We start from the raw sequence: 25,491 nt of genomic DNA, 5'->3' as shown, positions 1-25,491 counted from the left end.
ACGAAGCTCGAGAAGGTGCAAGATATAAAATAAAATTGGTTTCAGTAGGTAATTTCACAGCCACGGCCATTTCCACAAATTGTAGAGCACGGAAACATATAACATAACAACATAAAATGTAATAACTAATCTTAATATTACTTGCTCAAATGGTATTGTTGAAATGAAAGTAACATTATTACATTATACACAATGTGTATATATTGTAATTCATTTATCCGGTTGTTTCTATTTTTAACCGACTTCGGTTCTGTATTCGCCAATTTCTCCGTCAATTGTGGACCGATTTTCAAATTATTTTTTTATTTAGAAGAGTGCACTTCCGAGGTGGTCCCATTGGAACCAAATTAGAATCTGATGGCGGAATCTGAGGAAATCGAGAGAAATCCTCAAATTTCAAGGGTGTGTTCAAGGTTTTCACATATATTTGTTATATATAATAATCAGATATTTGGGTATAATTTTACTGCTGAGATGATGTGACGGAAAATCGGAAGTCGTTCTGGGTAAAAGCCATTCAGATTGCTTTTTAAGCACTAACTATAGAATATGAAAAGTAGTACAAACATTGAAAACAACTGCTTCTATGGTGTAATGGTTAGAGCATTCAGCTCAAACACGGAGGTCGCGGGTTCGATTCCGGGCAGGGATAATAGCTTTTGTTCTAGTTTAGATAGAACATTAGTTTAGATGAAGCGTTCCTTATTTTCAGTCATTGTTTCTTTATTCCTATTTTTCCTCATACGGGCTGCACCTTTACATGACCTACCCATTGTAATACTTAATAAAATAACAGTATAATTTATTGAGTAAATATCTAACACTAAAAAGACAGAAAACAAAATATTTTTAACAAAAAAAATTAATCGACTTCAAAAAATAAGGAACTCACTAACAAATAAAAAATAAGGAAACTTAAAATAAAATATGTACACAATAACTGTTGTAATAACTAAATAAACACCTACCTACCTAAACCTATTTATCTATTTACAATATTATTTAAACGACTACCAACTGATCACTCTGAAGTCGATGCCGAGCCCAAAAAAAAATCTAATTTTGTGACATATACACAAAATTAAATTACGAACAAAACAAATCTAATTTGTTGCTAAAATACATACCATAGAAATTATCAAAGCCCAAAATCAAGAATACACTGTACGTGACCTATAGCAAGCCTCAAAATCGTATCGCCGAATGAAATGAAACTGCGTTCCCTGAAATAGTTTTTTTTTGTAGAATACTAGTCTAGCCTTGATCTTCTATCGTATAGAACGTTTTTGTAAATATTTTTTTTATTTTGTTGACTGATAACTATTAATAAAGCAGTTGTCAAACATAAGACATCTTCATTAAATGTATCCATAACACATCATACAAAACAAACATATATGTCACATATAGAAATATCCTACTGGCATTATAAAATTACCCACTATTTTAGTTTTTATTCTTTGAAATATAATTATTCGTCAATATGACAAGTAAATCAAATCAATTGCTAACAATGAAGAGAATACTGCTATATAATATTGCTCTTAACCTAGAAATTGTGAACATTAAGAATAGAAGCAAACAGAACACTATAACTATTTAATAATTTATGTGAGGTTGAAACTCGGATGGTGGATTGAATTTGTTTAAAATACGTTAATCTTTTCAAACCTTCACTTCCGAATCAATCTTATTAAAAAGGTGGCAAAATGATATAACAGCAATTCAAAGTATTTTGATCTCAACAAAATTAATTTTGATATATATCGAATAATAGCTTTTTTTAACAAAAAAAAATTATTTAAAAAATGTAAAAGTTTCAAATTAAATATTCTTTATAGTTAGAATAACTTGAATACCCTTTGGGGTTTTCATTATCCCTGAATTTTGTTAATGAATACATTTAATGATTTAATGTATACTTTTAATAAGCTTTATAAGGAGACTTAATATAATTATCCGCTTTTATTTCTATAACGTTTCGTTTTCATGATAATACGTATTATACTCAATGCGTATCGTTGGACCTTAGTGGGCGTACATTATATATAAAGAAAAGATATGCCAATGGGTAGACCCCTTTTAGGACGCTGATACGAGTTCTCAATTTTTTGTATCTTGATGGTTTACGCTGTTGTCAAATTTAGATTAAATATGATGTTTTTTAATAATATAACTGCATTAAGTTTAGTTATAATATACGGTATAAAGTAAATATACATGTCATATAACAACAAAAATAAATAAGATAACTCAATGGTGATTTTTTTGTTTTTTAGAGTTTTTAACCATTTTACATAAGACTTGGTACCAATAGAAGCTCGATACTTGGGTTCCGCATGAATTAACAGTGAAAAATTGAAGAGGACTGAGTTTCCATTTGTGAATGGCTGTTGAACTAACCGAAAACGAGTCAGTTTTAAAACAAGTGGTTAACTATTACATACGACAATAATGTGCGAAAAACATCCTGGTCGAACCCTAGAGAAATATCATGAACAGTTACAAATGTTTCTCAGAAATAATCAAATTCATAGGGAAACTGACACTCCAGAAATCAAGCACTTCATATCTCAATCATTCCACAAACAACAACTCAGCTCAAGTTCTTCTGAAAACGCGCTTGTTCGCGAGCTGGTCGACATGCTGGGAGCTTAGCACCGCGTCACCGCCAAGCTCCCCCCCTTTTCCAGGCTGAAACGACCTCATCCGTCGCTACAGTCATAACTTTTGCCCCCATACAACAGTACCCAGTTGTGTGTTAACTCAGGTTTGCGAATCAATAGAATCGCCGGGCCCTCGTGCCCAATAACCGCTGCCCGATCAGCGGGTGCTATATCCCCAAATTTAATGCAGTAGCAGTAGTGATCCACAGGGGTCAACTGTGAGGCGGTTTCGGTTTAGTGTATTGGTAAGCCCAGAGGCAGTCCCACATAACCCGGTCCAACTTGTCACTCCAGGGCAAGTCTCCGCGACCAGGTATGCGTCATGCATTCCACCGTCTGGTTTTTAGGCCAGAGCAAAAAAAAACAGTTACAAAGCCCATATTGTATAGGACAGGAATTGTTCCTCTTGAGATGCGCGAAATCGGCCACTCAATTAACAACTAATAATGAAGTACATGATAAAATGGACAGAATTTTTAATTTTTTAAAATTTATTTATTTAATTTTTAAATAGTTCTTTTTACCAACGATGATTTATTTGGACAGGACCTACCGTTTAACGTCGGCTCTGAACTACGGTCTTCGGCATTTAGCCTACCGACTGGCCAGTGACCAACTTAAAGACCATCCCAAAAGACATGCGCTCTTACCCAACTTGCTTATTGGCGTGACTAGGATGGTTATGCCTTGTCGGATTTTCCACTGTTGCCTACAGAGGCATTCACAATTACAATTACAAATAGAGTACATCCATGCCGCATCAGGATTCGAACCCGCGATTATCGCAACAGTAGGAGGACCGTCCTGTCCCCTTAATCACTGCGCCACCAAGCCGGTAATGGACAGAACTGATCAATAGGAAAAAATTTACCTTCCATCACAATAACACTAGGCCATAAACGTATTTAGTGACTCCAAAAAATGGAGATATATTTCCGGGGAAGTGTTGGTGCATCCATTCTATAGTCCGGATTTTGCTCTATCTCATTCCGCCTGAACTCGTTCAATTACCACCTCTCCCGGTATCTACAGAACTTAGTTTCGAAAGACTTGTGAAAATCCCTTTATTAATATAATTAAATTCGCTTTGATAGACATTAAAACCCGAAATTACTTTTCCCCAATCTATTATGGACTATTGTCCGGAAACACCAGTGTTTTTTCGAATTATTCGATCAAAATACGATTACCAAGGTCAAGGTACTGATAGCCATAATTTCGGCATATTTTTCGAACGAGGAATGTTAACCTTCTCAAAACCTAATATGGCGAAGTTGATCTTTTGGATGGAAAGTACTATGAACAACTCCAAAAATTTATTTATTAGGATTATGATGCTACGGAACAAGCGAAAACATACTTATTGATTCTTTTTTCGAATGCCGAGTATGAATTAATGATTGTCGTATATTATTAATATAAACAATTAATCAGATGCAATGGAAAAAATAATATTATTCAATTTAAACAAGATGTTCGTAAAGAAGCTAAATATAAATAATTGATTTGATGATACCAAAATATTCAAATTAGAATAAAATCATTTGATTGATACCAGTGATATTCGTTTCATGTCATAATCATGAATTATTTAAAAAAACATCTGGAATATCTTATAATCTGAAATACTTATGAAAAAACTGAAAAAGTTTTATATTCTTGATTCCGTGTATTTTCAGGTAGATCAGATATATCAACCTGTCAGCAATACTAACGCTCTTTAGTAGTTTTTTTGATGATATTTTTTCGATACAAAAGCGTTGAATATCTCAACATAATCTCCTTTTAACTCAATACATTTAGTCCAGTGTTATTGTATTTTTTAATCCTTCCAAATAATAGATATTTTCAACGGCCTCAAAATAGGCGTTTGTTCAACCATTTCATCACGTTTGGAAATAGCAAAGAGTTACAGGGAGCTAAATCTGAAGAATATGGTGGATATGGTTAGTGTCCAATTTATGGATATTTACCTTGCTACCGTGCATTGTTCTTCACTTCACTGTTGACTTGCTTACTTTTTTCTTCGCCAAATGCAGTCGTCTTAAACCAATATAATATATGTTTAAAGGCACTGAATAATATTTACCGAAGATCATTTTACCCTTCTCAAGAAATTGAATGAGACTTGTCCATCCTAAAATAATTATGGTCAATTGACAAACACAACTTAGCCTTCTTTTAAACTCATTCACCCGGTTCTGATTGCTGATTGGTCTCTGGAGTTTCGTGATGTATCCATTTTTCGTCAAGGCTTACGAAACAACATAAAAACTGTTTTGGATATCGGCTGGTTATCGCCAAATTGTTTAAAGAGATCATATGGTTGCGCTTATAGCCAAGTGTAAGTAATCGCACCAACCATCACGCGGATAGCTCTAACTGAACACATCATTTAAAACATAATATACTCGCTGAGTTAAAATGGCTTCAACATTAGCAACTTCATTTACTTTCTTTCGTCAATAGTCCAATATCATTACGAGGTTTTTTTGGCGATTTCTGGCGCGAAGATATCTTTTGGGCGACCTGAACATTCTCGACACAACGAAATTCAGGAAACCACCTCCTAACCATTGAAATTGATAATGCAGAATCCCCCTAGAATTTAATAGGCCTTATCCAAAATATATATTTTATTATTCAAAACACGGAAATCATATTTTTCTCCATTTTTGTTAAAATTCGAGAGGTTATACGCTATCAATGACTGTCGAACACAAACTAAATGACGCACTTTGCTCAAAATCAGCATACATTACAATGGTGGTACGAGTCGATCGAGTGAAAATAACAAAAAAATTATAGAATATTTCGATTTTAATAATAATAATTAATAATTCTTTAGTGGTAAACTAATATATAGTCTGTTGTCGTCCTGTTGTCAAACGTACGCGAAAATATTAACTCTAACCTACAAACTAGCATACCTGTGTTCTTAATTGTAGTTTTAAGTCCTTCGATAATTTATACATTAGATGTACTATAATGTTAAAATAAACTATATATATTTGATAACATTTTTGTTTCATTATTTTATTTAAACTAGAATTTTGTTGTATGTCAAAGCCAAACTGAGCTAAAACTCAGAGTTGATGTGGCAACATTGCGACGATTTGATGTTACAAATTTAGATAACGTATGTACAAAATAACTATACATTGGAATAGACTATACATTGATTTTAACAGATATGGAAAAATGGTTGAATTTTTAAAAGTTATAAAATCCAAACAGCCTCAATTTTATTTATAGAGAGAATATTCTTGTTGGGTTGGAAGTAGTCTATTCATTAATGAGGATTGTCTAGCAAAAATAGTAGTAAAAATTGTGTATGTGCAGTGTAGCTACAATTTGTTGAGACTGAAATTAGAAGAAAATCAAGTTAGAATATGAGAAGAATAAATTAAAACGGATTAAACAGTGGGGAATGATAGTGCAAAAAGAATAAATTTGCTAACAAGAGTACATGTATCAAATAAACAAGACATAAAGCGATTAACACAATGAAGATCTTAATGATCTAATAGATCATTTCTCTGAAGGAGGAAGGTGGAAAGAAACAAGGAAAAGAGAACGTATTTTTATTTGAGAATATAAGTAAATCAATTATTGTTTTGTAAAATAACGACGTATTGACTGGAAACGTCTTTCAGCTGAATATTACGATCATCCATTCGTTTTAAGCTAGTAAATGTGCAATATGTCAACCAAACGCTAGAATGAATTGACTACCATTAATTAATGGGGTTTGTCGGTCAAGAATAATAGTAAACATTGCAGTAGGGAACATTATATCAAATATTTATCAAAATTATGTATATATAACATATGTAAAACAATCAAACATTATATTATAGAACTGGAATTATTGACTGTCTCCCATAAATGACGATGGAAAATAAATGGAGTCCAATGTACGCATGCAGCAAATCCGAAATTATTTTATAAATAACGTATACTCTCAAAATCTCATAGTATATTAATAGATGGCAGCAGATACTTTTAAAATATCTACGCGAGAAATTCAAAATGTTGCAGCCTTATCAAACCGCCCTCGTATTTCGTTGACAACTATTAATAGAAAATTCTCTCAACATAATTCTATATAAAAATATCGTTTTGCCATCATTTTACAAATATGGATAAAATAGTTATAAAAATTGGTACTTAAAAACAAAAAATAATTGCAGCATTTAAGTGGGGAAATCATGAAAAACGGATGAGCCAGAAAATGTATCGTCAAGATAAACATCAACTCATCCAACCACATCCTTTATCCCGAATAAAAAAATCAAAATATTGGATTTTAAGATGACTAATTAATTATAAATATAAAAAATACATTAGATATACGAAGAATAAAATGGAGGACGTTCCTCAGATATTAGTATAATCCGAACATATTTTTTTGTATATATAAGGCGATACTACCACGTCGTTCTAACAGTAATAGAATAAATTATTATATACATTATCAAAATGAATAACAGCAACATATCCGTTACAATATAACGGTAAGTTTTATAATACAAGATGTTGAATATAAGCAACCTTCGATTTTTTCTTAAAATATAACAACAAATAATAATTAAGTCAAATTGATATAACTGACTGACGTGAACTGTATTATGTGTTATGTTAATCTAATTTACTGTACGGCGGTACTTACCCTATCAGTTATCCGTTCCTCCGGCTTACCCCGCTTTAATGATTTGGCTCTTAATACTCTTCCTGGTCCGCCATCGATATCATCCATGTTGTCTTGGAGTTACGTCCTAAATTCCTTAAGTTTCTTTAATTCCTGTACAATTCCTGAGTTTACCAATTGTTCCGTTTTTCTAATGTTCAAAATGCACTACATCTTAATACCGATAAATTATTTTAAGCAGTCCTGAAACAAAAGAAACTAACGTTAATATAATTTAATATTTTGAAAAAAACACTCAATTTTTTGAAGTCAATTTTTTGTCTGGTTTGGACATTTCAAAAAATAGAATAGATTGTAAGAAATATAGACATGGTGCCTGAAAATTAGTGAAAATATTTTAATATAATTGCAAAATTTATTAACCAGTATGTGACTTCTGTTGTGATTTATTCGAAAAAAATTAATATAGTAACGTATCAGTTAGATTAGACGCTGCGTGTTATAATCTTCATCAATTATGAATTAATTAACATGGACAGAAGATGAATAATAATAGTATACCAATCTGCGTATTTTGCTTTGTAGATTTATTTCTATGTTTTTTTTTCGAATTTTTGTGTTTAAAAGTGTTTTGTTGTGTGTAGAACTATCTACGATATTCACTGACAAACTTGTGATAACAGAATAATACTATCACCAAGATTGATTAAAGTTTTGATTAAAATAAATAAAAATTCAATCTAATATGCCCCAAATCTCAATTATTGTATCCTATTGAATATTTTTGGTTTTTAAAATATGTTCCGGTTTATATTCCGTCACTAGTCTCATTTAACTATATTTTTATTAAAGTTGCATATTCATAATTAACTACTAGCTATATTCGTCTGGTTTTGCGATTTATATCTTTTAGATAAATTACATTTAGAGATGAAAGAAACTAGCAATTCTAACATAGAGGCTATCCACATGGTTTAGACCGATATTATCAAAGAGATACTTAGAGAGGGCCTCTTCATTATGCAAATCACTGCACAGAGGCAAATTTTGAGTGATAGATACTTTTATTTCTTAAATAAATGAGGTTCTACTACTTTTTTAGAACGCACATGTTTTTACAATTTAACCACGAATGAAAAAATTAAAAATAAATCATTAACTTATTAAACGATAATAGTTAAAAGCCAGAAATTGATGTTCGTATAACATTAATTGGCCATCTGTAGGAGGACAAGTGTTGTTGAACTTATTGTCAGTGACAACCTATTTAATTCAACAAAGGCCTTTACGGCTAAGGCTGGCCACTAAATAAACGCCTGTATTCGTGGAAAAGCATATAAAATGTTATAGTTTCATCCAACACGACCCGAATAGACGACATTATTTGTTTTCCAGTACAAAGTTTCCGTCGTTCTTTTTATGCTTTCATAAATAGATAAACAGTTAAAACCGGTTACTTGAAAGTGCTAAAAGATTAGAGGCATAACCTAACCATCTTGTTTGTACATATGATTACATTTTTTTATTATTTAATTAATATATTGTTACTAGTCATTTCCGTCTAACCTACAATTTGTCTTTATGCTAACTTAAATCTAGGTATATAACTAGGAGGACCCTTCGGCCCTAACTCAGTCTCTGGTGAAATAATGTTTATACATGTTACTGCTGAATTTTTTAATATATGCACCTCACTACACAACACTACACAACACTACACAAGGTCAGATGGTTTGATTCTTTTGAGTCTGTGTCCTGTTCTGGTGTTATCCAAATGTTGCAATATTTCAATATTAGTATGAGAATGGAGTTTTTCCTCATGCCCCCTTGCAATTCTCTTGATTTCTTGACTGACTGTGGGTATCTGAAGGTCTCGATGTAGGTAATCAGTCCTATAGTATTTGGGTGCACCCACAATACCTCTCAGGACTTTGTTCTGAAAAATTTGTATTTTATTAATGTTACTCTTTGCAGAACATCCCCATAATTGAACTCCGTATGTCCATATAGGTTTCAATATTTGCTTATATAATAGCAATTAATTATATACTGATAATTGTGATTTTCTTCCAATTAGCCAGTACATTTTCCTATATTTCAATTCCAGTTCTTTTCTTTTCTTCTTTATATGTTCCTTCCAGCGAAGTTTTGCATCGAGATTCATTCCGAGATATTTAGCGTTGTTGCTATATGGAATGATAGTGTTATTTAATGTTATTGGTGCTTGTACGGTCTGTTTATAGGTGAACTGCACATGTACAGATTTACTATTGTCTCCGACAGCTATAATCGCAGTATCATCAGCAAATGTAGCCATCGTGATATTTTCCATTTGTGGTATATCACAAGTGTAAAGTAGATAAAGCATTGGTCCCAGTACACTTCCTTGTGGTACATCTGCTTTAGCTTCTTTTATTGTAGAGTAAGCTTCTTCTTGCTTGACTCTAAACATTCTGGTTGTAATGTATGATTTTAATAGTTCGGTGTGTTGTTTTGGTAGCATTTTCTGTAGTTTATGAACAAGGCCTTCATGCCAAACCTTATCGAAGGCTTGTGCTACATCTAAGAATATAGCTGAGCATACTTTTTGACTTTCGTAGGCTTTTTCAATAACATCTGTTATTCTGTGGACCTGGTCAACTGTTGAGTGTTTGTTAATAAACCCAAACTGGTGTGTTGGTATTAGGTTTTTTCTCCCTATGATCGGTTTTATTCTTTTATGATTACATATGACACAAAATAATAAAACCCATTGATTGAATTTTATAAACTACAAAATATTGGGAAAAAGTACATGGAGTTAGATTTTTAGAAAAGCGGTAATTATTATTTACAATGTTTCGAAAAATGTTTGATAAAGCTATAATGTAATTGCCGACAAATTTATATATTTGAACTTCATGCCAATATAGAGCGTAATGGTGCTTATCTTTCTGGAATTTTTCAAAAATTGCATCAACTTTTTCAGTAACTGGACGATCAGAACATTCTATTTCACGCTATTTGCGCGTTGTCGATTTTGACAAAAATACTTGCATACAATATTTTTAATACATTTTCCATAATACTGCTCATCTATTTTATATAATAATACTGTAAAATATAAAGCAATTTTTTATGTTGCAACCAACTTTCCAAATACTACACTTAATTCGATTTTAAGGGCGTATTATAGCTTAGAAATTTGCAAAAATATTTATTTCGTGGTTAACCCGAAACCTTATGGGGTATTCTAGTCTAGAAACTTGGAAAAATCCATTTTAGTGAGGCGACGTCTAAAAACGAAACTATAAACGCGTTTTTCTCGAAACAGACTCGAGACAGTTGACATATCTCAGGTTCTACTGAACCGATTTACTTAAAATTTGGTGTAATCTTTTTCTATACATTCTATCGTACAAACTAAAGCTGTAACAAAATTTTATTTTGATTTTTTCTTTTTTTTACATTGTACGAGAGGGACACTTCTCTAGATTAAAGCTTTTTTTGGATCAAGATTATTATGATGGTTGCAACCGTATCTAGTGCTCGCCATCTTTTTTGAATGACCGTTTTGACCTCCATTTTATCAGCTTATAACTTCTTGAATTTTTATTTTTTCCCTTTTTTCTTTTGTGTTAATAATACACATTTTTACATTAATAAATATCTAGTAAAAATGCACAGTAAAAATATTGTTTGTTTTACATTACTTGAAAAATACATATAATGTGTACCTCTACTCAAGAATACCCCTTACTACACTCAAAATGACCCTTGAAATATATCTTGAGTGATTTGGAAATAACACCTTCTATGAATAAAATCGTTACAAATTTTGTTCCCGAACCTACATGTCGAAAGGTCCAAGAATCGGAAAGCTGTAGAAGCTTGGATTTTTCTAAGATGGTGAGTGTGTTTGTTCGATTTTTGGTGATAAGGCACCATCAATATCTACTGGTTTTATGACTTGACTTGTGTCCACAGATAGTTTAAAAAGTAATTTGGTGAAAGCTGTCAAAATTTCTGTAAATTTTATTCTAAACACGTTCAGGTAAATAATGATGTTATTATATTATCATATTTCGTAATATTTTTTGGGTATTTAACAAATAACATATCAAGAATAAATTGGGAGTGTAATATGTTTCAATAATAAGGATTGGTTGATGCCTTTATTTTATTTTTTTGTTATATTTTAGAGTTTTTATTTTACCAACTTGGGTTGTCTTACCCAACCTGATTATTGGCATGACCGGGATGATTTCCCTTATCGGATTTTGCACTCCTACTGATAAGCATACAGTATATTGAATAAATATTGTAGAAAAATAACGATTTTAATTGTTTCTTCTAAATCCTGAAATGTAAAGATTGCGATACTTAAGTATCAAACGAAACTTAAAGCTTTTAAAAAATTGGAAAAAAATCACCATATTCTATTCAATCGCACTGAAATATATAACCTTCATTTACCAGATTTTTAGAAACATCTCGATCATTCTGATGATACTATAAAACTATAATAATAGGACCTTTAAAGTCCAAAGATAAATAACCGGATTAATGTTGATTTTTGTTGTTTTCCTATTATAGTTAAATGTCTACACAATATGACATTTAGTATTAAACTACTTTTAAATAGAATTAACAACATAAAAAACAATACAAAAAACCAATACCGTTAACCGTTTTCTTTCTATGAACCCATTAAATGAAAAGCAGACACTGTACTGGAAAATAAACCTAATCGATATCTTGCCACGAAACGAACGATGATACTTATAAACCGATATAAAATGAACATCATTATGCATAAATGTTTGTTGTAATGTTGTGATAATGTCTGCCACAAAACAATAGCTTTGTTCGAAAAGGTACTATCAAGCGATAAGTTCAATAATCTTCATTAATATACAGACATCACTGTTTAATTAAAGTAATTTAAGTGAGAATTGAAACATTTCACTATTATTGTTTTTGTTTTAATAGGCTGCATTTTCATTCCTAAGATAATTCTATTTACGGGGGCCTTTTGCTCACTAAAACATAAGAATGTGAATTAATTCTGAAGGCATGGAATGTGGTATTTGATGTAAATAATATCAGTAAAATTATTGATAAAAAATGTATGAATATATAAAATATATGAACACTTGATGACTTCGCATACAAAAGAAAAATGAAAATTAAAAAAAAATGGCGATTTATTCCTCAACAGAGTCTTCTTTAGCTCGATGCAGCTGACTCGGTGGTGCTCTAACTTCTTTAAGCCGTCTGCAAAATACGTTTTCTAGAGGTCTGAAAAATGGGCTTCCATGGCGGCGATAACCTCCTCATTCGACTCAAATTTTTGCCCGAAGAGTGACGACTTTTTCAATTTCGGAAACAAAAATAAGTTGCACGGGCCAAATCTGGCGAATATTCCCTTGGTCTCTGGTGCGTACCAGTGAATCCATGTTTCGTCCATGATCACGACGACACATAAGAGTTTCTTAGTATTGTACTTAAATAACGTCAAACACCGCTCTGAAGTGGTCTCACAGATGCGCTTGTAGTTCGGAATACTACAATCGATTGTCTGCCAATACAAGGTCATGGATTTTTATCATGTTATCCTCCGTAGTAGCCGTTTTCAGCACACCTGGGCGTGACTCATCAAAAACAGATGTGCGATCATGTTGAAACTCGTTGTAAACATTTTCGACGGTCGCCATCAAAGTAGAAGAGTCGTATTAAAGGAGACCATACACAGCACCCCAGAGCTCCTTGATTTTGCTGAGCGATTTCCCTTCCCTTCGAGTTTCGCAATAGCATCCTTCCCTTGTTAGCCTTGTTAGCCTAGAATGTTAGCTGTATGGAGCTTTTGTTGTACTATTTTGGTCGAAACAGGATTACTTAAGGAAGTGTTGAGTTCTGCTGGCCACAATTATTTTCATGTTCGTCGGTCTCTGTTGTTAAACAGTTCAGTTGGTTTCGTCACAAAACAAAACGTATAACACACTGAAATATAAACTCCAATACTTGGCATATAAATTGACTATCTAGTCTATTCCCTGTCTATTATATCAATTTCTCTCAACAAGTACCATTTTAAAGTAAAAAATTACTATAACATATAGTATAATATATAATTTTAAATATAACTTTGTTGTTGACCTGAAGGTTTAAATGATAAGGTATCATGAATAATTACCGTTAGGATAGTATTCGTCGAGGATAGTATCAGTATTGCAAAATAAAGATAACCAGTATCCTGTCATGTTAACCCATAGCACAGTGACATACAAACTTGCTTGGGTTAAGCACGTAAACCTTTTTAGGTTACTAAGATTATAGTTTTGTTGATTGTCTTAATCGTATTGTCTCTTCGTCAATTGTTTTATATCTATACGTCAATTGTTTTTCTTTTCAAATGTTTAACTGTACTTGTTTCCATTGTATTTTGATGATACATAAAAACGTGATATTTCGTACTGAATATATACAATATATAGATAACCAAGACGCAATTGTTCATATTCTATATATGATATATGTTCAATTTATTGTTAAAGTAGAGGCACATTAGAGCAACTTTACAAAGCTTATCCTAACTTGTGTAATTAAAGTTAATCAATATTATTCATATGATATTGGTAAATTAAACCAAAGTATGGATGATGTATTTTAAAAAATGTTTGAACTTGTATGTTTATTAAATATTTTAGCTAATATACACTATTTCACCAACTAGTGTTTATCTGAAATGTATATAAGTTTCAACTGTTTAACGTGGGCCTCAAACCACTGTCCTTGGCATTCAGCTTGCTGACTGGCGAGTAACCAACTTAGGCATCACCCCAGAAGACATCTGGACTTTTTTGGTCTCTTGCCTTGTGGATAAACACAAATATACTTTTACAACCATGCTCCAGCAGAATTCTAACCCATTACTACTGCCACAACAGATTACAAGCAACACATGTACTATTATGAAAATTAATATAAGCGAGCTTTCAGACAAACTCAGCTTTCTCGATATCTATCATCTGGATTTAATATTGTTAAAAGCATGGCAAAAACGAGTGGCTGGTGATAGCAAAATAACAATATTTCACAATAAAACTTGTGAATTTCTTCTCGTTCCATTATTCCATTTATGGTACTTAAGACAAACAAAAAGGATAAAATCTTCAGAAGAGGTTAGGACCTATTGTTCCTTAATACACGATACTAAAATTGAAAAATGTTGGAATAGTTATAATTTTTAATTCGTGCATTTTAAATACAACAAAGCAAAAAACCCGCTTAATGATTATATTGTTAACAGACAATTTTTTGTAAAAATTCCTGTAAAGAATACCGTATTACCGCCAATTACATTTTTTCTATCTAGCTACACATACTTAATAACAATTTAAATGCCTTCGTAGGCCTTGTCCAACCTTCAAATGAAACGATATTTTTCAACTCTCGAAAAGATCAACACACCTTAATAACTGTAAAAAGAAAACTCTCAAACGAAATTGCTTTAATTGCACAATTTAATACAATATCAAAAGGTGGAACAATAAAAGCTGTTGAACTTGACGATTAGCAATAAACTTGAAAACTATTTACGATGTTAAATAAAACGTAAAAAGCTAGCGGAATAAGTATATTAACGCAATGGATTTAACGCACGTTTATTTCACTGGTTGTGTAGTTTTTTTCCTGATTAAATTTATTATCTGCTCACCATGGGATATAATTAAAACGGTGATAATTATATTCACGAGAATACTTTTGAAAAATGTATTACCGTGCAATATTTCCGAAAGTTTCATAGGTTACTGCATCTATATATTTTCAAACGAAATTTAAAATATTGCATGAAAGGACATTAAATCCGTGCAATATTTCCGAAAGTTTCATAGGTTACTGCCTGCATCTATATATTTTCATACAAAATTTAAAATATTGCATGAAAAGACATTAAATCCAATATCTGCTAGAGATTGCAGAGAGTGTGTTTTGAAGCCACTTTTCTATTTGTTCTATACAGCCCATATCTCTATAATAAGAAGTACAATACAAGTAGTACAATACATGTCAAATCTATATCTTGGTCCAAACTACTAAATAAGATAAAAGGGATAACCTACAAAATTCACAATTGGAGTGGTAACCAGAAAACAAAGCTTAACAACTCGAAACCTTTCAACGTCACGTTTGGATAATATATTTTTTAACGGCACAGCCAGAAGATGGCACTAAACCAAGCGAATAGAGAGGTTGTGGAATGATATGAGTTGATTGTTTAATGAAAATCACGAGGAACCAGTTGTGTGTATCACGCATTATTGTGAAAAAAAAAACAGGATCCAGTTGCCGGCTCATAATTCCGGCTATTTGCGACTAGTAGTTTGAAAAAAATTATATATAACATTCACATAGAATTCTTTGTTACCAGTATGACTTGACGGTATGTATTTTTAATAAATGGCACTCAAATGAACCCACAAAAAAAAGACCCACGGAGATTTCACTATAAAAGATGAAATGATGTTGCTGAATCAAAACAACGCAGGAGCAATACGACATCAGCTAATGTGAAGCAGTAAAGCATAAGTTCTTTGTAAGAGAGTAAAGACAAAATAGATAATAAAATGTCATAAAATTAAAAATATAATGAGCTTATATCAGCAATCAAAATAGTACTACTAATTTTGACACTCCAGGGAGATTATCATGAGGACAGCATTGTAGATGGTGCTTTGATTCTTTACTTCGTGCTATGGTAATGAAATTTAATGAACATGGGTCGAAGGAAGTTACGAATCTTTAAATTCGAATATAATAATGATCGTTAAATCGAACAAATAACTATTCTGTTAGAAATCTCGATGAAATTTGGCAACAAGATTTCCGAACCTAATTTGTAATGCCCATGAAGAAAGTCCTTACTGGAGTGACTGTCACGAAATTATTTTTCCTCATTTTAGTCAAATATGGCAAAAAATTACTTGGATTCAAGAAGAGAGCTAACGAGAACGTAGTTCAGCCACCTCTTTATATATCACACTAAATGAACTTCACTCGTTATTTGAAGACGACTTCACATACTAGTCTAAGAAGAAACATGAGCAAGTAAACATCACATTCAGTGCTGTAGAGTAATAACTAAGGGAATGTAACAGGAAATCTAAAATGATTACATAACTTCAGAACATCTTAAGTATTATAAAATCTTAAAAGGAACGACTAACACCGCTAATTCACAAAAACCGCTATATTTGAAAAATAACGAATTGGATGGTTTGGAAATTAAAAATTCTAAAAAACTGTTGGTTTTGTTTTATAAGTTCCAACTAAATATATATAAACGTTAAAGCCCAACTCTATAAGACCCAGCATAATAACAAACACTAGGAACAAAACCATAATGGGACAAATTAGATATTCGATTGTGATATAATACCAGAAAGAGGATTAGTGCCAGAATAAAATATTTGTAACAAAAAAATTGAACAGATATTAAAAAATAAATAAGGAACTCGCTAAAATGTAAAAAATAATCAAACTTAGATTTTTAACACAAAAAGAAACGTTTTAAAACAAAATATGTACTTAATAATCGTTGTAATCTTATATATAAAAATGAATCGCAAAATATGTTCCTAAGCGCATAACTCAACAACGCCTGGACCAATTTGGCCAAATCTTTTTTTAAAATGTTCGTTGAAGTTCAGGGATGGTTTTTACGGCGAGAAAAATTAGAATTATTGCTGGAAAAACCCTAAAAATAGCCCTTTTTGTTTGAATTTGTTTCGTGTATCAGTTGACAATTCATCTGTCATCTGTCAAAAGTCATCTGTAACAGACAACTTTTTTTTTTTAAATTTGATATGACTTGAACTCAAATCCTTTTAATCCGTACGAATTGTTTTATTTATTTAAAATTTTTTATTTGTTTAAAATTTAATTCAAATTTTAAATAAATAAAACAATTCGTACGGCTTAAAAGGATTTGAGTTCAAGTCATATCAAATTTAAAAAAAAAAATTGTCTGTTACAGATGACTTTTGACAGATGACAGATGAATTGTCAAGTGATACACGAAACAAATTCGTATATCGTGTTTTGTGCAGAGTGTTTAGTTAGTTAGTGTTTGTTTAGTTCGTGATTAGTGAAAAAATAATTTATATTTGATATGCCTCCTATAAGACGAAGCAATTTAGGTAGAAGAACCAGAAATGCTATAAACCAAGCTAATTACCGATCTAATCGTACTGCACAAGAACGTGACGACGGAAATGAACGTGAAAGAATTCGGATATCACAAACGCGTGAAGCGCGAGCGCGACATTCAACTAATAATCGCGCAAGTTTGAATCCAGCTGCTTTCAGTTACGATGTGTCAATTGACTACAGTAACTACCAATGTGTTGTTATTGGTTCTATGAACTTGGTTTGCTCACACTGTAAGGCATTAAAATACAAAAACGAAGCCAATGGATTGTGTTGCGCAAATGGTAAAGTGAAATTGATACAATTGGATCCACCACCAGAACCATTGTACTCATTGGTTTCAGGAATAGGAACAGATTCTATACACTTTTTGACACATATTCAACAATATAACAATTGCTTTCAAATGACTTCATTTGGGGCAACAAATGCAGTTCGGGAAAATTTTATGCCAACTTTCAAGGTATGTATTATAGCAGTTACTCATAATTATTTTAGCGAACAAAATTTTCTGTCACCAAAGTTAAGATGTGTTACTAATCTTCAATTTCTTAATCATTACGAAATATATCACTTAGTCATCATATTATATGGTGATTCAGTTTCAGTGACACTTTTATTATATTTTATATTTGATAGATATTAGTTAAAACTAAATATATACTTTTTAAGATCAAATATTATTTAAGTTTGATCATTGACAATCCATTAATTTATACCACACCATAATATTTTTTTTATTTACAGATACAAGGGCAAATATATCACAGAGCAGGTTCACTGTTACCAGTGTCAGATAGCGACAACAAATTCCTGCAAATTTATTTTATGGGCAATTCACCACAAGAAATTGATCTGCGTTGTGCACATAACAATTTAGTAAAAAGGTCTATTGTAGAACAATTACAAACTTTATTTCATCAACACAATCAATTGATTATATTGTTTAAAACTGCCCTGGATCTGATGCCATCCGATAATCACAAAATTGTAATCAGAGCTGATAAAACACCTGCAGGTCAACATACAAGACGTTTTAATGCACCAACTATTGATGAAGTTGCTATCGTTGTAGTTGGAGAAAACTTGGAATCCCGTGATATTGTTTTACATCGTCGGAATTTTCAATTACAACCTATAAAGGAAACACACCGCTCATATGATGCACTGCAATATCCCATTATATTTTGGCAAGGTGAAGATGGCTACGATTTATCAATAAAAATGATAAATCCCATTACAGGTAACTAAAATATTAGTTTAGCTATGGCGATAATATCTCAGTCACTATATTATGTATTTTAATTTTATATTTGAATGTTATTAAAACAAAATCTGTTTACAGGTTCTGAAACCAACAAAAAAGTCAGTTCAATGAACTATTATTCATACCGCCTAATGATTCGGGAAAATGCAGATAATCACATATTGAAATGTCGGCGATTATATCACAAATATGTTGATGACATGTATGTTAAAATTGAAACGGAGAGATTAACATTCATCAGGTTGAATCAAACCAAACTCCGATCTGAAGAGTATATTCACCTTCGAGATGCGATTAATACTGATGGAAATGCACAGAATGTCGGTCGGATGACTATTCTTCCAGCAACATACATCGGAAGCCCTCGGCATATGCACGAATATGCTCAAGATGCCATGTCGTATGTTCGTCATTATGGTACAGCAGATTTGTTCATCACATTTACATGCAATCCGCAATGGATAGAAATTAAGCAGGAGTTATTACCTGGGAAATCATCCATTGATCGTCATGATATTACAGCCAGAGTCTTTAGACAAAAGTTGAAATCTTTAATGAATTTCATCGTAAAACATAATGTGTTTGGTGAGATACGCTGCTGGATGTATTCTGTGGAGTGGCAGAAACGAGGATTGCCACATGCACACATTTTGATTTGGTTGGTTGAAAAGATAAGGCCAAATGAAGTTGATGCAGTGATATCAGCTGAAATCCCTAATGTACAAGTAGATCCTGGATTGCATGAGGTAGTTATCAAAAACATGATACATGGTCCTTGTGGAACTCTTAATCAAAATTCACCGTGTATGATGGATGGTAAATGTTCAAAACGATATCCACGGACATTAATATCGGAAACAATTACTGGTAATGACGGTTATCCATTGTATCGTCGCAGATCGACAGCAGACAATGGAAAATCAACAATTGTCAAATTAAATTAACAAGATATTGAAATAGATAATCGTTGGATTGTTCCATATTCACCCATTTTATCAAAGACATTCAAAGCACACATCAACGTTGAATCTTGCCATTCAGTGAAATCGATTAAATACATTTGCAAATATGTAACCAAAGGGAGTGATGTGGCTGTGATTGGAATTGGTGCAGAGAATTCTAATGATGAAGTTACCCAATACCAAATGGGCCGCTATGTCAGTAGTAATGAAGCAGTTTGGCGAATATTTTCTTTTCCTATTCATGAGAGACACCCTTCTGTTGTTCACTTAGCTGTGCATTTAGAAAATGGACAAAGAGTGTATTTTACAGCACAGAACGCAGTACAAAGAGCTGCTCAGCCACCATCTACTACATTAACCAGTTTTTTTGAGACATGCCAAAACGATGATTTCGCACAAACATTGCTATATTCTGAAATGCCAAAATATTATACCTAGAATCAATCCTCAAGGAGATTTATACGACGGAAACAAGGAAAACCAGTTCCAGGATATACAGATGTATATTCCACCGATGCGATTGGCCGGATTTATTCAGTACATCCAAGCAATGATGAATGTTTTTATTTACGACTGCTATTAGTCAATGTACGTGGCCCAACATCATTCCAACAGTTACGAACTGTTGATGGTGAATTGTGTGGATCCTACAGAGAAGCCTGTCAACGTTTGCAATTGCTTGAAAATGACGCTCATTGGGATCAAACTCTCAATGATGCTGTAATATCATCACACACTCATCAAATACGAACATTGTTTTCTATAATCATATCTACATGCTTCCCATCAAACCCAATTGATTTGTGGATGAAGTACAAAGATTATATGTGTGATGATATTTTGTATCAAATACGGAATAGAATGGGAAATCCAAATATACAAATCAGTGAAGAAATTTACAATGAAGCATTGATTTCAATTGAGGACATGTGCTTGATAAGGTCAAACAAACTATTAATTCAATTAGGCCTGACCGCGCCCAATCGTCCAATGCATGACGCTTTTAACCAAGAGTTGCATCGAGAAAGACTGTATGATCTCAACGCTTTGAAAGAATAAATTCAAACAAATCTTCCACTGTTAAATGAACAACAGAAGTATGTATTTGAAACTCTTATGAAAGTAACAAATGATGAAACTGGAGGGATTTATTTCTTAGATGCACCTGGTGGTACAGGAAAAACTTTTTTTATTTCATTAATATTAGCAACAATTCGCTCACAAAATAAAATTGCACTTGCACTCGCTTCGTCGGGAATCGCAGCAACTTTGCTTGAAGGTGGTCGAACAGCCCATTCAGCACTAAAATTGCCATTAAATATGCAAAGCAATGAAACTCCAACCTGCAACGTTTCGAAGAACTCTGCAATGGCAAAGGTTTTGCAGCAATGTAAATTGATTGTTTGGGATGAATGCACGATGGCACATAAAAAATCTTTGGAGGCTTTAGACAGAACCTTAAAAGATCTACGTAGCAATAATAACCGATTTGGTGGTGCAATGATTTTATTAGCAGGAGATTTTCGTCAAACATTGCCAGTGATTCCACGATCAACGCCAGCTGATGAACTCAATGCATGTCTAAAGTCCTCCAATTTATGGAAACATGTTAAAGTACTTCATTTAAGCAAGAATATGCGTGTCGGTTTGCAAAATGACCAATCTGGAAACATATTCTCTAAACAACTCATTGACATTGGTAATGACAAATTTCCTATAGACATGTTGACGGCTTGCTTTTGCTATGACTATAAACAAGTCCCAGGGGCAATCATTAAGTGTTTGTGGTATTAATCTAGAAAACCCATGTTTCTCACATGGTCAATTGTATGTTGCCTGTTCCCGTGTTGGAAAACCATCAGATTTGTTTATTTATGCGCCAGGTAATCAAACAAAAAACATCGTATACCACAAAGCAATATAATGATAATAATAATAATAATTATGATTCACATGATTAACAATAAAGCGATTACTTACTTTTCAATCCTTATATATGTTTTATTTAATTATTTTTTATTCACAACGCCCTATCACCAGGGTGATGGTTCTGTTCAGGAGAATTTTTTAAAATACGTAGGCACAAAAACTGCCACATTACAAATCTTTTTGACAGGACGAAGTCTGTCGGGTCAGCTAGTGACTAAATAAAAATAAACAAAAACCTTTTGAAGTCGGTACGTTTGAGTCGTCGAGCAACAAATGTTCGTCCATCGATCGATGGACGAACCTAGATTTGTTTCGTTCATAATTTAATTATGTGAATGTAATGTCATAAAATTATATTATTTTTTTGGTATTGTTTAGGTTCGGCAAATATATACTAATTTTTTTCTTATCAATAAATATGATGAATATTTTTAACACCTTCACTGTATTCAGAGCTAAAAACTACTATCGAGGAATAACACAAGGAATAACACACTTAACCACAGCAGCAGTGAATGCAACGACCAACGCAGACCACTGCGGTTAACTCTCCGAAATCCAAATATGTTCTAAAATAAATAATAATCTGAAATGTGTGTTTCTTTAATTAATATATTTATCCAAATATTCTTATAAATAATTTATAGAGCTTTTCATTTAAAAGATGACATTTAATTAGATATTCAATGCGTGAATTGTTTCGTTGTTAATCGTTATTAATTAAATCTATTTTGTAAATTTCCATCACAAGCCAATGACAAAGGACCATTCGATAAAAATCTATTTGAAGAATAAAATCGAAACGTTCAGAAAGCTTGACGTCAGAGCTATAAACAAGTACGACAACAACAGACGAGCATAAACAAAAGATCATTGTCTTCATATTTTATTATAATAAAACCATTTTCTCATGAACCAAGACACTACGATTACGAATCGACACAAAAGAAAATGCTACCAATAAGTCATGGTTCAAATTGTCTGGTACGAAACGTCGTGTTGCAAGACTGAAGGATATCTGTCAATAACATCACTCTGAAATACTTGCCGATTTGTATCAATAACATATATTTTTGACATAGAGTTTTGAGGTATTTTTATACTCCTTTATATTGAAAAAATCGACAGACTTCTTTTTCAGTTCTTAGAAATTCTCTAGAGCGTCGTGGCTTCTAGAAAAATAACGGTAACAGCAAAATAAACGCAAACACAAAATTGGAATCTCGTATCAAACGATCACTCCGATTGTTTTGTTATTCTCCAGAAGATTCCACACGAAAATTGACCAGTACCATTTATGGAACATCCTAATAAAAAACTTAAAATGAATTGTAGTGTTTGAACAGTTGGCATTGAGCAATGGTACCTATTTAAATATATTATATTGGAGGTTATCTTAAAATATATGTACTTCTTAATGCTATCGACCCAACAATAATTTTTAATTTACTGAAGAAACTAATTATGGCAAAACAGTTGAAATGCCAGGAAAGGACGGAAAGGATTCCGGTAAGTTACTCGTATTTCACGATTAACATAGATAGCTAGCTTAAGCTAAATCGATTTTAATCAATTGAATACGTTAAGAAAAATTGTAACAATTTTTTTCTGTTATCTTTACTCAATAAAATGTTTAAAAACTCCGTTCATTGTATTCTATGAGCTTACCATAAAGCATCCCTAAAAGATGCCTTTACTAATAATTAGGACATTTTGTTAAAGAACCAACACTTATTTTGCTTATTTGTTGCTTTTCTTTCTTATTTAATACATTATTACCATTAGTTCTTGACTAATGTACAAACAAGTTCAAAACCCGACATACTAATATTTTACAATGTTATTGTTATTGTAAATATAAATTTTATATTACCAAAATTATTCGTACATAATAAGGTGCTGTTGTACAAACAAGTTCAAAACCCGATATACTAATATTTTACAATGTTATTGTAATGGTAAATATAAATTGCATAACAGCACCTTATTATGTACGAATAATTTTGGTTTTCTTTTATTCTTTCATTTATTTTGAACGTCTTCCTTTCATCGAGTGTTTTGTCATATGGGATAGTGTTATTCGTTGTTATTGATATACATGCAGTTTAATTATATGTAAATAGAATTTGCACTAGTTTGCTTTCGTTAACATTTATTTTCTATGTTTAGGTCCATTTTCTGATTGTGTCTTTGCTATTGTCTCCAACAGCGAGTGTATCAGTATTATCAATAAATGTAGTCATTCTGATATTTTCTATTTGTGGTATGTCAAATTTCTTTCGTTCTTTGTAGCATACCTGCTTTGGTGACTTCTTTTGGCATTAAATTGAATTGAATGGTATATGGTATATCGTTCAATACCACATTTCAAAATTAATTGGAATAGATTACTTGATATGTTGATTTTTTGTGATCAACCCTCACAATCACACGCTACTAATTATTAAATAATTTTAAGTCACGTTACCTACTGTATTCAACAGATCCAATAATTAGTTTAATTATTTTTATGTCTGCTAACATGGACTCAATTAATTCAGTAAAAAAAGAAACAAACTATAAGCGGTGGACTATTTATATTGATATATTTTTGTGAGAAACATAACCTGGCTCTTTTCCAAATTTAACGTATAAAACTTTTCGGGGATTTTTTAAGAGAAGAACATCATCGACAGACCTTAAGCCAAATGTATTATTAGAAAGTCACCATTCGAGAAAAGAGGAATCACAAATAGTTTGCCTTTTAATTTCATACAATTTGAAATAAATTTGGGGAATTATTCGATGTTAATTTGGACCGAGAGACGAATAATATGGCTTCAGAACAAAACATATCGTATATTAGTTTCGAACAATTTTAAATATTATTCTATATATCCCCAACTCACAATAAAAATAAGATAAAGAAAGAAATAATAGTAAAACAAAGGTATAGAAGAACAAACGTAAATAAGGTTTCTCGTAATTAAAAGGCAAAAAATTTAGATTTAGATTAGAAGGTGCCCTTCTGTCAACAATCTTATCTAACCGTAAAATTCATATGGTTTTATCATTTTCCTAAATAAAATTTCATTTCATATTTCATCAATCACATTTCATAAATAACAGTTTCTCATTTAGCCTTACTAAGTCATTCAGTGTAGACAAATGTTAATCATTACATTCATTAGTTTTGTTGTGTGAAGGACCAAAATAGTTGGTGGATGATAAAATTCAAGACCCATTGAACTCAATCCCAGCTCAAATTTTCAAAGAACTTTCTGGCAGTTGATTCATTACCAGATTTTCAGATGAGCAACGGAGAAGATACAAAGGAGACAAAATGGCTACAAGGCGAATATTCTTTAAGATCATAAGTAATAAAAATTGGGAAAAATGCATCGAAAATTGATCGAACTTGGAGACTATTAGAATATTTCACAGACACAATAACATCATCGACATCTTTATTGTTATAAAATATGTATATACACACCAAAAACTCGGTTTCTCCCGTAACTCGGTATAAAAGTCTCAAAGTCTATAAATCTCTAAAGTCGAATAAAAGTCTCTCGTAAAGGTAAGTCTCTATAAAACTCGGTATGGATAGATAGTGATACTTAAGAACACAGGTAATTTAACTGTCCAATTCTATTACATATTAATATTTGTCAATTTTAATTGCTACAATATTTAGCTTAATACCACTATAAAAAAAAAACAAATATGCAAATATCGTTATGAGTTGTTATTCAATTAATAATACAAATACAGCGTAGATTAAACTACCGACTATATCATTAGGAATAATTGCTACCCAACTTGAAACAAAATCGTGTAGTTCAA

General features: G+C 32.0%; 2 protein-coding genes across 11 annotated transcripts in view; one reads left to right on the top strand and one right to left on the bottom strand.

The window, feature by feature from the left end:
- Wdr62 (WD repeat domain 62) overlaps window positions 1-25,491 on the bottom strand; it is a 168,543-nt gene that overhangs the window by 96,085 nt on the left and 46,967 nt on the right. For all 9 annotated transcript variants that reach the window (XM_076398372.1, XM_076398369.1, XM_076398374.1 and 6 more), the window contains exon 2: window positions 7,339-7,560. Coding sequence is in view for 8 of the 9 variants with exons in the window: in XM_076398369.1 (XP_076254484.1) it covers window positions 7,339-7,425 (87 nt within the window). In the remaining variant the exon portion in view is untranslated. The remainder of the gene's footprint in view (window positions 1-7,338; window positions 7,561-25,491) is intronic.
- Window positions 17,364-19,844, top strand: LOC143192770 (uncharacterized). Of its 2 annotated transcripts, XM_076398417.1 has the most exons (4): window positions 17,364-17,792; window positions 17,853-17,971; window positions 18,256-18,751; window positions 18,854-19,844. In XM_076398417.1, exons 1-4 carry the CDS (start codon window positions 17,471-17,473, stop codon window positions 19,717-19,719), a joined length of 1,803 nt encoding a protein of 600 aa, XP_076254532.1. In that variant the 5' UTR covers window positions 17,364-17,470; the 3' UTR covers window positions 19,720-19,844. The 2 variants fall into 2 exon arrangements, with proteins under 2 accessions (XP_076254532.1, XP_076254531.1); XM_076398416.1 differs by having other exon boundaries at window positions 17,364-17,971.

Source organism: Rhynchophorus ferrugineus, unplaced genomic scaffold (genome assembly GCF_030347505.1).
Source record: "Rhynchophorus ferrugineus isolate W39M unplaced genomic scaffold, kcgeb_rfMv2 rfM3, whole genome shotgun sequence".
Taxonomy (NCBI): Eukaryota; Metazoa; Arthropoda; class Insecta; order Coleoptera; family Curculionidae; genus Rhynchophorus; species Rhynchophorus ferrugineus.
The sequence above is the reverse complement of the archived record's forward strand: the minus strand, read 5'-3'. Positions and strand labels throughout refer to the sequence as shown.